The sequence below is a fragment of the Nicotiana tabacum genome, chromosome 13, assembly GCF_000715075.1.
Source record: "Nicotiana tabacum cultivar K326 chromosome 13, ASM71507v2, whole genome shotgun sequence".
NCBI classification, from domain to species: domain Eukaryota; kingdom Viridiplantae; phylum Streptophyta; class Magnoliopsida; order Solanales; family Solanaceae; genus Nicotiana; species Nicotiana tabacum.
Genome location: NC_134092.1, coordinates 103,069,985 through 103,082,672, shown reverse-complemented (window position 1 = coordinate 103,082,672; position 12,688 = coordinate 103,069,985). Strand labels below are relative to the sequence as shown.

General features: G+C 38.4%; 3 protein-coding genes across 3 annotated transcripts; 2 read left to right on the top strand and 1 right to left on the bottom strand.

Annotated features, from left to right (window-relative positions):
* The first annotated feature begins 1,382 nt into the window (after positions 1-1,382).
* LOC107815716 (uncharacterized) lies at positions 1,383-3,437 on the top strand. Its single transcript, XM_075228941.1, has 4 exons — positions 1,383-1,988; positions 2,162-2,371; positions 2,666-2,933; positions 3,049-3,437. The coding sequence occupies exons 1-4, from the start codon at positions 1,383-1,385 to the stop codon at positions 3,435-3,437; spliced, it is 1,473 nt and encodes a 490-aa protein (XP_075085042.1).
* A 1,230-nt stretch (positions 3,438-4,667) lies between these two features.
* On the top strand, positions 4,668-8,551 carry LOC107815717 (uncharacterized). Its single transcript, XM_075228258.1, has 5 exons — positions 4,668-4,887; positions 4,991-5,064; positions 6,979-7,114; positions 7,230-7,544; positions 8,098-8,551. The coding sequence occupies exons 1-5, from the start codon at positions 4,744-4,746 to the stop codon at positions 8,368-8,370; spliced, it is 942 nt and encodes a 313-aa protein (XP_075084359.1). The 5' UTR covers positions 4,668-4,743; the 3' UTR covers positions 8,371-8,551.
* A 605-nt stretch (positions 8,552-9,156) lies between these two features.
* Positions 9,157-12,269, bottom strand: LOC107815719 (annexin D2-like). Its single transcript, NM_001325957.1, is given in 5 exon segments — positions 9,157-9,664; positions 9,853-10,065; positions 10,618-10,836; positions 11,001-11,146; positions 12,158-12,269. Coding segments are annotated over 5 exon segments (951 nt in total). The 5' UTR covers positions 12,234-12,269; the 3' UTR covers positions 9,157-9,367.
* Positions 12,270-12,688: the final 419 nt, after the last annotated feature.

Here is a 12,688-nt window from a genome sequence, read left to right as displayed (position 1 = left end):
TAAGTCGAATTGGTAGTGTGCCGGGGAGACCCCCATATGCGGATGAATGTACTTCAAAGGTAGATAGGGTCTCTTATGCTCGTATGTTGATAGAAATAGATGTTACTAAGCCTTTACCAAACACGGTCAAAGCCAGGGATCCAATGGGGAAAATATTTGATCAAGAAGTTGTGTATGATTGGAAGCTGGAGTATTGCCCGACTTGTCTGTTAATTGGACATAGTTGTCAGAATCCTCCTCAGAAGAAAACTTCAAATATGGCTCAAGAGATGCCAACTAAGCAGAAGACTGTCTGGCAAAAGAGAGAAGAAACGACGACTGCACCTAAGGACAATGGGCAGAACAAGACCTTACAGACTATACCATAAGTGAATGTGCAGAATCAAAATCAAAAGGGAAATTAGATAGAGGTAAGGGGGAAGTTTGCTAGTAAGAATGCTCAATCTAAACCCAAAGATGGCAGGCTAGCTATTACAAATGGTTTCAGCTCATTGGAGGTAGCAAATACTCAGCAACAACAAAACCACTCAGGAGGGGGAACATCGGGGAGCAGCAGTGGTTACATGGGTACTGGTACACGACCTCCTGACGTTTGTTCTCAATGAAGCTTATAACATGGAATGTTAGAGGTTTTAATAAAGTATATAAGCAAGTAGAGTTAGCAAAGTTTATTAGAAAGAATAATGTGGGTGTACTTGCCTTGCTTGAGCATAGAGTTCAAGAGATATATGTTGCTGGGATAATTAGGAAAGTGGCCCCTGGTTGGCATTGGTGCTCTAACTATAACACTTCTGAGAAGGCTAGAATATCGATAATATGGAATTCAAATGAGTTTGAGTTTACGGAGATCATCAACCACACATAGCTTATCCATGGGAAGATCAAAATTAATTCGCTGAATGTAGAGTTTCATGTGACAATTGTGTATGGCTTACATACGGTTAGGGACAGGAAAGCATTGTGGACTGAATTGAGATCAATTGCAAGTATACAGCAAGGAGCTTGGCTTGCTATGGGTGACTTCAATACCATCAGACATCTTGATGACAGACTAAATGGGAACCCAATCCAGGAATTTGAGGTGGCTGATTTTCAATAATTCCTAGTGGACACTAATATGACAGAGCTAAAGACAATTGGAAGGAGGTATACTTAGAGTAATAATCATGCACATAGCAAGATCGACTGGGCATTGGGTAATAGTAAATGGATCAGTTGATGGACACACTTGGAAGCTACTGCTCTTGACCTAGGATTTTCAGACCATGCATCACTAGTTGTGGAGTTTGCAGACATCCCTATTAAGGGTGCATTTGGTGCAACACCCGGATTTTCTAATTCTGGTGGGCAATGAATGGAGCAATGGAAGACATAAACAAGGGATGCATAACATCTGGACTAGACTGCAACAGGTGAAGCAAGGATTGAAAAACCTAAAAACTAAGGGGTACTCAAAGATAGGTGAGAAGGTGGAGGAATGCAGGAAACTCTTGGCTGAAATCCAAGTCCAAACAAGAGATCCAAATGAACAGGTGGTACTAGCTGAGATGGAAAAGGAGTTTAAAATGCAGTTAGAAAAATGGATATCCATTGATGAGAGCATTCTCAAGCAGAAATCAAGAGTTAAATGGCTACACCTGGGGGACTCGAACAATGCATACTTCTTTGCGTGCATGAAGAACAGGGTGGCCCAGAATCAAATAAGACGATTGAATACATTGGATGGCAATATTGCACACACAGAAAGAGAGGTGGAGACAGAAATCTTAAAATTCTATCAAAGTTTGCTAGGATCTGCTGCAACATGTCTACCTACTGTTCAATTGGACATATTTCAGGAAGGAAATAGACTTATCAGAGATCGACAATTGCAGCTGATCGCACCTATGACTGCTGAGAAAATTTTCAATGCTTTGATGGACATTGATGATCAGACGGCCCCTAGATGTGATGACTTTAATGCATATTTCTTTAAGATAATCTGGCAGGTCATTTAGGAAAAATCACTGAGGCTGTTGATAACTTCTTTAAGACAAGAGATATGCACAGGCCCATCAATTGCACTGTAGTGACACTCATACCAAAAGTAAGGAACCCTCTTAGTGTGAAAGAGTCTAGACCTATTTCCTGCTGTACTGTGCTATATAAAATTATATCCAAGGTGATTACTAAGAGGATGAAAGCTCTTATGCCTGAGTTAGTTAATAATAGTCAATCTGTATTTGTGCTGGGTACAGTTATTACAGACAATATCATCTTGGGACATGAACTTGTCAAAGGTTATGGTAGGAAAGGGATATCTCCCAGATGCATGCTCAAAATTGATATGCAGAAGGCATATGACTCTGTAGAGTGGGTATTTATTGAACAGGTACTACAAGATTTTCACTTTCCAACAAAGTTTGTGAGCTAGATCATGACCTGTTTGAAAATAGTGTCCTACTCAATCAATATTAATGGCAAACCAAGTAGACCTTTTGCAGCAAAGAGGGGACTTAGACAGGGGGATCCAATGTCTCCCTATTTATTTGTGCTTGTGATGGAGTAATTGAGCAAACTACTAAAAATTATGATAGAAAATCCAGCATTCAAGTTCCACCCTAAGTGTGTTAAACTTAGGATCACTCAGCTTGGATTTGCTGATGACCTACTTCTATTTTGCAAGGGTGATAAGACTTCAATGCAACTACTATTCAACTGTGTTAGGGAATTTTCACGGGCATCTAGACATACTGCCAATCTTACAAAGAGCTCAATATACTTTGGGGGAGTTAATCCAGTGCTTCAACAACATATATTAGCTATACTAGGATTTTCAAAAGGGGAGCTTCCATTCAGATACCTGGGGGTGCCCCTAAGCTCTATGAGGCTATCTATTACACAATGTCAGCCATTGATAGATAAGATGTTGGGTAAAATCACAAGCTGGACCAGTAAGTTTCTCTCATATGCTGGAAGAGTAATGCTAATTAAGAGTGTCTTGTTTGGTATTCAAACATATTGGTCGCATGTTTTTTGTTTTGCCAAAGAGGATAATCAACTTGATAGTGACAACATGTCGAAGATTCTTGTGGATTGGAGATACAGGAAGTTATAACAAAGCACTTCTTGCTTGGAAAACTTTGTGTTATCCCATGACAACGGGGGCAGTAAACTTTGTTGATGTAGAAATATGGAACAGAGCTGCCATTTGCAAACAATTATGGAACCTATGCAAGAAGAAGGACAGATTATGGGTGCGCTGGGTTCATGCTTACTATGGTGCAAACATTTCAATCTGGGAAGCTAGGTGTAATCAGGCGTCGTGGTTGCTACAGAAAATAGTGAAAGCTAGTAAGTATGAAGATTCAAGCTGGTATGGGCATGCAAGATTTGATCAATATACAACAGTTCTCCATCAAAGACTACTACAAGAAGCTAAGGGGGGACTTCCCTAAAGTAGCTTGAAAAAAATTGGTGTGCAATAATTATGGTGCACCAAAATAGATATTCATTCTAAGGCTAGTTGCTCATAAAAGGTTATATACTAGGGACAGGTTGATGCAATGGGGTATCACCACAAACTCAACTTGTCCTTTGTGTGATGTAGAGAATGAAAGTGTGCTGCATTTATTTTTCCAGTGTGTAATATCTGCGAAGATATGTCACCAACTGCTATAATGGCAGAGAATAATCAGACGACCAATGGGATGGCATGATGAGGTAGCTTGGGCAGTCACCCACTGTAATGACAAGAATGTAGATGCCGAAATCTACAGAATGTCACTTGCAGGCTGTGTTTATTTCATATGGCAGGAGAGAAATCAAATGTTATTTCAGAACAAAAGGTGAGGCAACCACTGCATCATCATACAGATAATATAGGAAATATTTCAACAAGGGACCACGAAGCCACATTTGTCAAGGAAACTAGATAGCCTAAATTTCTACCCTTAAGCATGAGAGAGCACTAGTGTAATGTTAATTAGAAGTAACTTGTTGGCGTAGATGGTAAGATAGGGAAACTGTAGTCTGGGACTATGTCTAGACTATTTCTGGTTCTTAGTTTTGTTTTTCTCTTGAGCTGTAAATATTATTACTTGGTAATGAAAGTTATTATTTACCAAAAAACTAAATAATAATATTAATCATATTAACCTTAATTTGTTCATTGAAAATATAATAAATACTCCTAGACTCTTTATTCCAATACCAACTTTAGAAAAATAATTTAATTACTTTTTGATATCTGAAAAAATAAAATATTATGGACCACGAAAAAAGGCTAAAAATTTAATTAAAGTACACCGAAAATTATATAAAATCATGTATTACTTACTATGTGTATTTCACTAATACCGCTAACCAGGCGTTGCATCAAATATGAAGAATTTATTATTTTATACAACCTTAAATGTTGTATTAGGTATGTAGTGACTAGTGAATCACTTCAATCAACTAAATATAGTACTATTATCTTATGTTAGGAATTAGGATTAATTTACCAAATTAGTTGGGTGCATACTTAACGCAGTGTCTCACTGATTGCAATAAGTTTTGTAGCAGCTTTTACGATGCACGTTCCATACTTTACCATGAAACGTGGGTCCCACAGGCCGTAATTTTCCAACTATCCACTTGACCTGTAACCTTAGCAAACTTCACATCAAATTAATTCATTTCAAATTTCTTCTTGGATAAATCAAACATTTTCAAAAACACTCAAAACACTCTTTCAGCTGCTTAGCTTTACACACACAAACAATGGAGAGAGCAACACCTGTACGGAAACCCCACACCAATACCGCCGATCTGCTCTCCTGGTCGGAAGTTCCGCCGGCAAACAACTCCTCCGCTTCCTCCGTTGCCTCCGGCAATGCCTCTCGCTCCAGCGCGCGTTCTCATCAGGTAAAACATTGCCATTTCACATTTGTGTTATTTCCTCATATGATTCGTTAGTGATTTATTTATTTATTTATTTGTTATTATTAATTACTTTTTGTTTTTTTAGCCGTCTGACGGAATCAGTAAGACGCTGTTTGGAGGTCAAATCACTGATGAGGAAGCTGAGAGCTTGAACAAACGGTAAGTATATACGCGATCTGAGGATAAAGTGATTTCAATGTGTTTTTCTTATTGTCATTTTTATTTTGCATTTTTATGTTTTAAAAAAAATTAAATATGTAGTGAGTTTTCTTATATGCTTTTTCGTGATGCTTGTGATTTCGATTTCAAAAAGTTTAGATCTTTACTTGAAATGTCCAAATTTTCTCTTTTCTTTCCAAAGCTTCGATGATTTCTTAGATCTGGTAATACATTTTCTTTTTTGCCTTTTCCACTTTTTAATGTTCCTGTCATGGTCTGTTGCCCTTCCTTGTTGGGCTGCTCGGGGTTCTGGTTTACAAATTACACGCGTGATAAAAGTGGCCAAATGAGCTTGTTCCGTGTCTTCTTGTTTTTAGTTCCAGTGATAAAGTGGGTTGCGTGGTTAGCACCCTCCACTTCCAACCAAGAGGTTGTTAGTTCTAGTCACCCCAAGAGCAAGGTGGTGAGTTCTTTGAGGGAGGGAGCCGATGGTCTATCGGAAACAGCCTCTCTACCCGAAGGTAGGGGTAAGGTCTGCGTACACACTATCCTCCCCAGACCCCACTAGTGAGATTATACTGGGTTGTTGTTGTTTTTCTTTTTCTAGTGAAATACAGAAGAAGAAGATGAAGGAGAGAAGAAAGGGAATCAATATTTGAAAATCTGAAAAAGTGGGGTGCATGGGCTATGTTGCTCGGACTCTCCGAAAATGTTGCCGGGTGCGTGTCGGATCCTCCAAAAATAGTGTGATTTTGGAAGATCCGACACGGGTGCGGCATAATTTTGGAGAGTCCGTGCAACATAGTGCATGGGGGTTCTTTTTGAAATTTCAGATGTTTTAATAATTTCCCTCAAAATTTTAGTAATTCTGGTTTTTACATATCAGGAGTTAGGGAGAGCTCACAGAGTCCGCTATTCAGTACTTCACTTCGGCGAAAACTTTGCTTGATATCATAACTCTACTATTATGTAAATTCTGTTGACAAAGCAGGTCCCATGATTTTTGAGTTGCTTGTTTCTGAGAGGATCAGTATCTCTCGACATTTCAATCTGCTGCTCTATTGATGTTCATTAAATAGGTAGGATATCCGTAGTTAGGGGGTGTTCATAAAAACCCGAAAAACCGAACCAAACCAAAAACCGAACCAATCCGACCAAAAAAATTTCTATCCATAGTTAGGGGGTGTTCATAAAAACCCGAAAAACCGAACCAAACCAAAAACCGAACCAATCCGACCAAAAAAGTTTCTATCCATAGTTAGGGGGTGTTCATAGTTAAGAGTTTCATGGCTGATCTCATGTCCTTCCTTTAGTTTCTTACTGATCATGATTTAGCATCCAGAGACCAATGGTGGGGCATTGTCGTGAAGGTAGTCCATGAGAGAAATAAGTGGTTTACAATTCTATATGATTCTCTCTCTGTATTGGGTGGAGGCCTTAGGTGGGAATCAAAGGCTTTTCTTCAAGTCTTCTTTTCTTTGATCACCTAAGGTCCTTCTTGAGTTTGGCTCAAATGAAGTCATCCCATCAACTTCTTAAAGTGATGATTATTTTCTTGTTTGGTCACATTGAAATTTGCAGCCATAAGAACCGTATTAAATTGGCTAATGCAATACATGCTTGCTTTTAGGCTGGAAACCTAATTTAGTAGATGTAAAAATGAAAAGCGCCCAAATTCAGTGAAGCTTCTCTGTCAAAGTACGCGTAAAGTTGAGAGTTTTTTCTTCTCCACCATTTGCAACTAGTGGAATCAAAATCTATACATGGAGATCTGGAATATATTTTTGGGTTATAACTAGTTTCATTGAATCAAGAGGTTCCAATATTTGGACAATAAAAGAAGAGTCCAGAGATTAATGGTCTCTAAGTGAATGTGCTCTGGTCCTAACCCTGCTTGAAACATGCTGGCTTCAGGAAACCTTGTTCAGGGTATAAACTAAAGGAGATGAGTGGTAGCAATATTTTTTATGCTGATGGTGAAGATGATGCCTCAGAATCTGGAACTGTTAATGGTAACTTTAACAACCGGACATCTGTCCGCATTGTTCAGGTACTATTTTCTTCTTTAGGGTAAAGTTGTGCTCTTGTGTGGATAGCAATTTGAGCATGCTACAAAATAATCTAGTATATGGAAATTTCGTCTAAGGTTTTGTATTTCATTGTAGCAAGCTGCAAACGGGATAAGCCAGATTTCATTCAGTACTGAAGAAAGGATCTCTCCCAAGAAACCTAGCACTCTGACTGAAGTGGCAAAGCAGAGAGAGTTGAGTGGAACACTAGAAAGTGAGCCAGATAGCAAAGTGAAAAAGCAGCTGTCAAATGCAAAGAGCAAGGAACTCAGTGGAAATGACATCTTTGGCCCTCCTGCAGAAATTCCTCCTAGATCTTTGGCTGCTGCCCGATCCATGGAGTCAAAAGAAAGCAAGGACATGGGTGAACCTGCTCCACGAGCTGTACGGACGTCTGTCAAGGTTTCTAATGTGAGTTGTGTATTAGACTTGTTTTCTTTTTTCTTTTTCCAATATCTGTCTATAGTCTTCACTCTTCACTTAACACCTCTTCTAACCCTCCGCCATCCAGACCAAAAGAAGTACGTTTATGCAGTCCACTGAACTATCTTTTTTCTCAAATGAAGCCAAGATATTCAATATGGTAATATATGAGTAGGTGTTGGGAGAAACAAGAGGCTTGCCGGGCCTCATTTTGATTTTAACTTGAACAAAGATTGGGATCAAGTAGATATTTGGTAATTTACTGAAAAACTGGCATAAAATATGTAGAAGGATTTAAATTTAAAGCGTCAGGCAGATTGAAAGTTGAAGGAGAAAGAGTAGTAGTTCAGTGAGGTGCTTCTCAATATACCATGGAACTGGAGGAAATCTATCAAACAACTACTAATTTTTTTGTACTTCCTCTATGTCTAAAACAACTGTATTTCTTGAGAATCTTTTTTTTCTTTTCCAAAATTGGGTTTTCTCCTTATTTTGGCTTATTAGCTGTTATGATCTCTCATGTGGCTGTGTTATTCTGTAGCCTGCTGGTGGTCAAAGCAATATCTTGTTTGGTGATGAACCTGTTGTCAACACAGTAAAGAAAATACATGACCAGAAGTTTGCAGAGTTGACCGGCAATGACATTTTCAAGGGAGATGTCCCTCCTGGATCTGCAGAAAAGCCACTGAGCAGAGCAAAGCTGAGAGAAATGAATGGCAATGATATTTTTTCTGATGGCAAAGTTGAATCCAGAGATTACTTTGGTGGCGTGCGCAAACCACCGGGTGGAGAGAGCAGCATTGCACTAATTTAGATATATGCCACCAAACTGCTTTTATGTTAACTTATAGTGTTCGTGCAACATTTCAGCTGCTGACTAGTGATGCTTTTAGTGTTTCGTGGAATTAGGACTGAGGGTTGTAGACTTTGATGTGTTAACCATGTCGTACGAACAACTTCCAAAATCTAATTCACATAAATCTGGAGGATTATTAGCCTAACAGAGTATTTTCACAGATTTTGCTCTTTATGCTTTTAATAATCTGTTGAGTTCGTTGTAGATTTTAGTGATCCAGAAAGCACCTAGCCCATAAACTTGGTCCTAGCGGGCTTGATCAGTTAGGTTTACTTTTCCATTTTTCCTTTGAGTTGTGGTGTATCAAAAACAGTCTTTTTACTAGTTGTGGTGTATCAAAAACAGCCTCTTTACTTTACAAAGTAAAAGTAAGATTTGCGTTCACTCTACCCTCCCCAAACCCCACTATGTGAGATTACACTAAGTTTGTTATTGTTGTTGTTGAGATTATAGTTGATTCTCTTGAAACGGAAAACACTCAACTACAAAATGAAAAGGCTACCGAGGAATCCACTTCCCATTGGGTTTCTTGAGAAGAGCGTTGAATTCAATCATAACTAATAGTGTGATTACGTTTGTCTAGTGAGTTTCATGAAGCACAACAATTACTACAAACCTAAGATAAAGAAGGGAGTTGTGGTAGGTTGATAGTCAAGATTTGTTTGGGCAATTCCAACCACTTTTTGGGAAGCTCAATTAGTTGATTGGAAAAAATAATTGGCAGTTTGGTATGCTGACCTAGATGATAAACAATAAGATCACTGGTTGAGGAAGTCCGAATATATAGAACCAAACTATGACAAGTGAAGAAAAAAACAAAACACAACACCTGGATTATTTAAATCCATATAATGCAAACCAAACTCTGGGCATACATGCCACACATCATCAAACAAATTCAAACTTCAGACATTAGGAAATAGTTTCTTATCCAATCTTAGAACACATATTCCATTCAAGCATCTCCATGCCCAATCAAAGCCAGAAGCATCCTTTCATAGTCTCCTGAAGTGTCTCCAGCAATTGCACGGTCCAATGGAACACTGTTCCTCTTATGGTACTCTTCTTTGATACGTTCCATGTCAACTTCAGCCCGAGTAGTGACAACTCTAGTAAGGTCCCATTCGTCTGTGCCTGTACCCTTGATAGCCAATCGAAGAACTTTCTCAAAGTGTTTCTCTGGGGTTTTCAAGCATTCTATTGCTGCGCTGAGTAATTTCAGGTACTCATCATCAGAATCAGTTTCCAGATCCTGCATCCGTGCCCAATACAATAAATAGTTATATTTGATATGAGTTGCCAAATAAGAATCAATATGAAGATATTGAAGCAATGATTCAAAGTGAGCAAATAGAATTTCAAAGATGGAATAGCAAATAGATCCCATGTAAACAATGGTAAGTAATCAAATTGCAAGTCTTTCTAATGTTTGAGTTCTACCTTGTTGATTTCACTGCCATGTTGGTCAAGGTAGTGGTTGAATGTTGCATTCAGCTGTGCTTTACTCCTAGTAGAAATAATTCGGATGAGCTCCTCATCATTGTAAGCCTTGTCAGAGATCTTCTCGTGTAGTATATTTGCCTCCTTTCTTGCCAATGTCATGTTCGCCTCTTCTCCTTCGTATCTGAATGCAGTTAAAAGAGGAACCAAAAGCTGTTCGGGGATTAGTTTACAGCGAAATGAGCAGATCAAGAACGGGATTGTAAGACTTATTTGTTGCGTGTATTCTCATTATTCATTGGAACAACGACAAACAATGTGAAGGTTAAGGTGATCATCTAACTTTTGACAATGTTATCGCAGAGACTGTGTACCATCCAACCTTTTCTTTTTTCTGGACACAGTAAACTCTATCCCCAATTTCCCCTTCCCAGAAGCCCAACGGTAATCATTTTCCACTTTGTTCCATTGGTGATCTGAATTCCCAACATTTAGGCGGGAGGTGGATGGTCGTTACCCCTAGGCTATCTATCCGTTGTCACCATTTATCATTCATCTTAACATCACAAATGTAACCAATAGGTGCAACAGCATATATGGTAGAAAGAATCATCCCTCAGAAATCATAGTAAGCAAAGAAAAGAGTTAATGAGCTTGACTTGGCAAAGGACATACTGGTCCTAAAATGAATAAATAGTTAAACTAGGTTCACTAGCACTAGAATAGCAATGAATCAATTCAGGCACTGCAGATCTTATGAAGTACCTTACGGAAATCCCCAGTTGTGTGATAAGCAACATCTTCTTCAAGTGATTTCTTGTATCGAGCATGGTAGGCCTGCCTCGCCTTAAAGAGATCATCAGAAGACCTTGTACAAGCAATTTCCAAGATAACCCAATTGCTAGAAGTCAGACGTTTGGTAGCTTCATTAACCAAGTAGGCGTCGCGCTCAGCAGGACTCAAAGTCCACAGAAGCACTGCACGCTGCAATGACATGTGAATCAAATTATATTCTAGTCAAAGCAATCTTTGCCATAGGTTAGTAACGTAAGCCAAAGCACGGCTTTAAACATTCAATACGCTTCAATGATTCATAGACGGGGTATTTCAATACAATTTTGCACAAAAACGGGAAAATTGAGCCCAACCTGAAAATCACTTGTCAGTTCAGCATCCAAGTCCTTGAGAAGATCCTCTCCATAAGCTGCAGCATAAGTTTCTCGGATTAACTTGCGTTGTGCTGCATTTCTATGTGCCAGAATCTGAATAATAAGTGCCTCATTTGTACCCCATCCTGCATAACATTTAGCAACGATCAGACATTATCAGTTCTCGTCTACTATCAAAGACAAAATTTGTCTCCTTCCCTGCAAGCCCACTAAATCAAAACAAGCATTGTCTAATGAGATTTTCCTTTTCTTGTTGTTGTTTATTTTTTTGTTTAACCATCTGGTGGTCCAGAACTTATTGGCCCGACTAATCAGCTTTTGCTCCATAGAAAGCCCACTATTGGGGGGTTTTGGTGATCTCTACCAAAGAGGACTCTATTCTCATAGCTCGAGCCTGAGACCTCTAGTTAATGATAAAGTAACCTTTACCATTCCACCAGCCCCCTTGACGGTCTAATTATCTTTTCCAAAATTACTACGACATTCAATTATAACCACAAGATGGAAATCAACTCTTTTAAACAGCCAAATAAATTATGCAAGAACCTTTTATCAACAAATTAATAAGCATTGCCGAAGCTAGATGCAACTAGACAACAGACAGCTAGACCAACCAACGTCCTTATGTTGAGGAATGTTAAAAGAGAATCATAGAGAAATGTCTTATACAAAATGGCTACAGGCGAAGATAATCAATTTCTACCTTATCCTCCAATTACTGAACAGATCAAAAAAAATCTCACCGCCTTTTTGCCCATGCCCACCTTCAAACCGCGCAAATTCAAGATTTAGAGTCAGTGGGCGCACTCAATTATCCATATACGTTTTGAAAAAAAAAATTGGAATATGTATAACAATCAATTATGAAAATCCAAGAATTAATCTCCGTCAACAAGGAATAACAGGTAAGGAAAAGTAAAAGTCAACTTCATGGTTATCAAAAAATTAAATGTCAATCTCAAAGTCTAATTAGTCTTCAGTGATCAATCAAAAAAAGAGCAAATGCAAATGTAAATGAGTAAAATTTCCACGATCATGTTCTAAGATTAAAATTCCAATGCTACATACGACAATAGGGATCTGAATATATTCAAACTGGGACAAAACAATTAACAGAAAGAAAGAAAAAAACAAACCAGCAAAAGCTTTTTTGAGTTGCTCAGCATCTTCATAAGGTTCTGGAACAGATGTTGGAACTTTAAGACTCGCCATTTTTTTGTTTTCTTGTACTGTGGAGAATTGTGGATGTATTGTTGAGTTGATGATCTATGACTCAGTCCCTGTTTATGTACAAAGTCGAGAATAGTAGAAACGTCTTTTTGGTAGGTGGAAAATCGAAATTGGTAGGAAATAAAAGCGGATTCGGACAATTTTTGTAATTGCAAAAGACATTGAGATCCACGCCCCATGACCGTGTTTGATTATTTTACAACCGCTTTTGTCGGAACATGACTTTTATGACTTAGACTTTCATAATACTACTGCCAGCCAGGTAAGCAATTTTCCTCTTTGAGGAAGGTACGGCAACATTTGCTTCAAGAAAATTTGAAAAACTTATCAATCTGATTTATATGCAGCTACAGAATGAAGTTTAATTCTAAATAGTTACTATAGCTAACAATATATACAACCTTCTAACGACTAAATTAACCAACCAACTAAATACA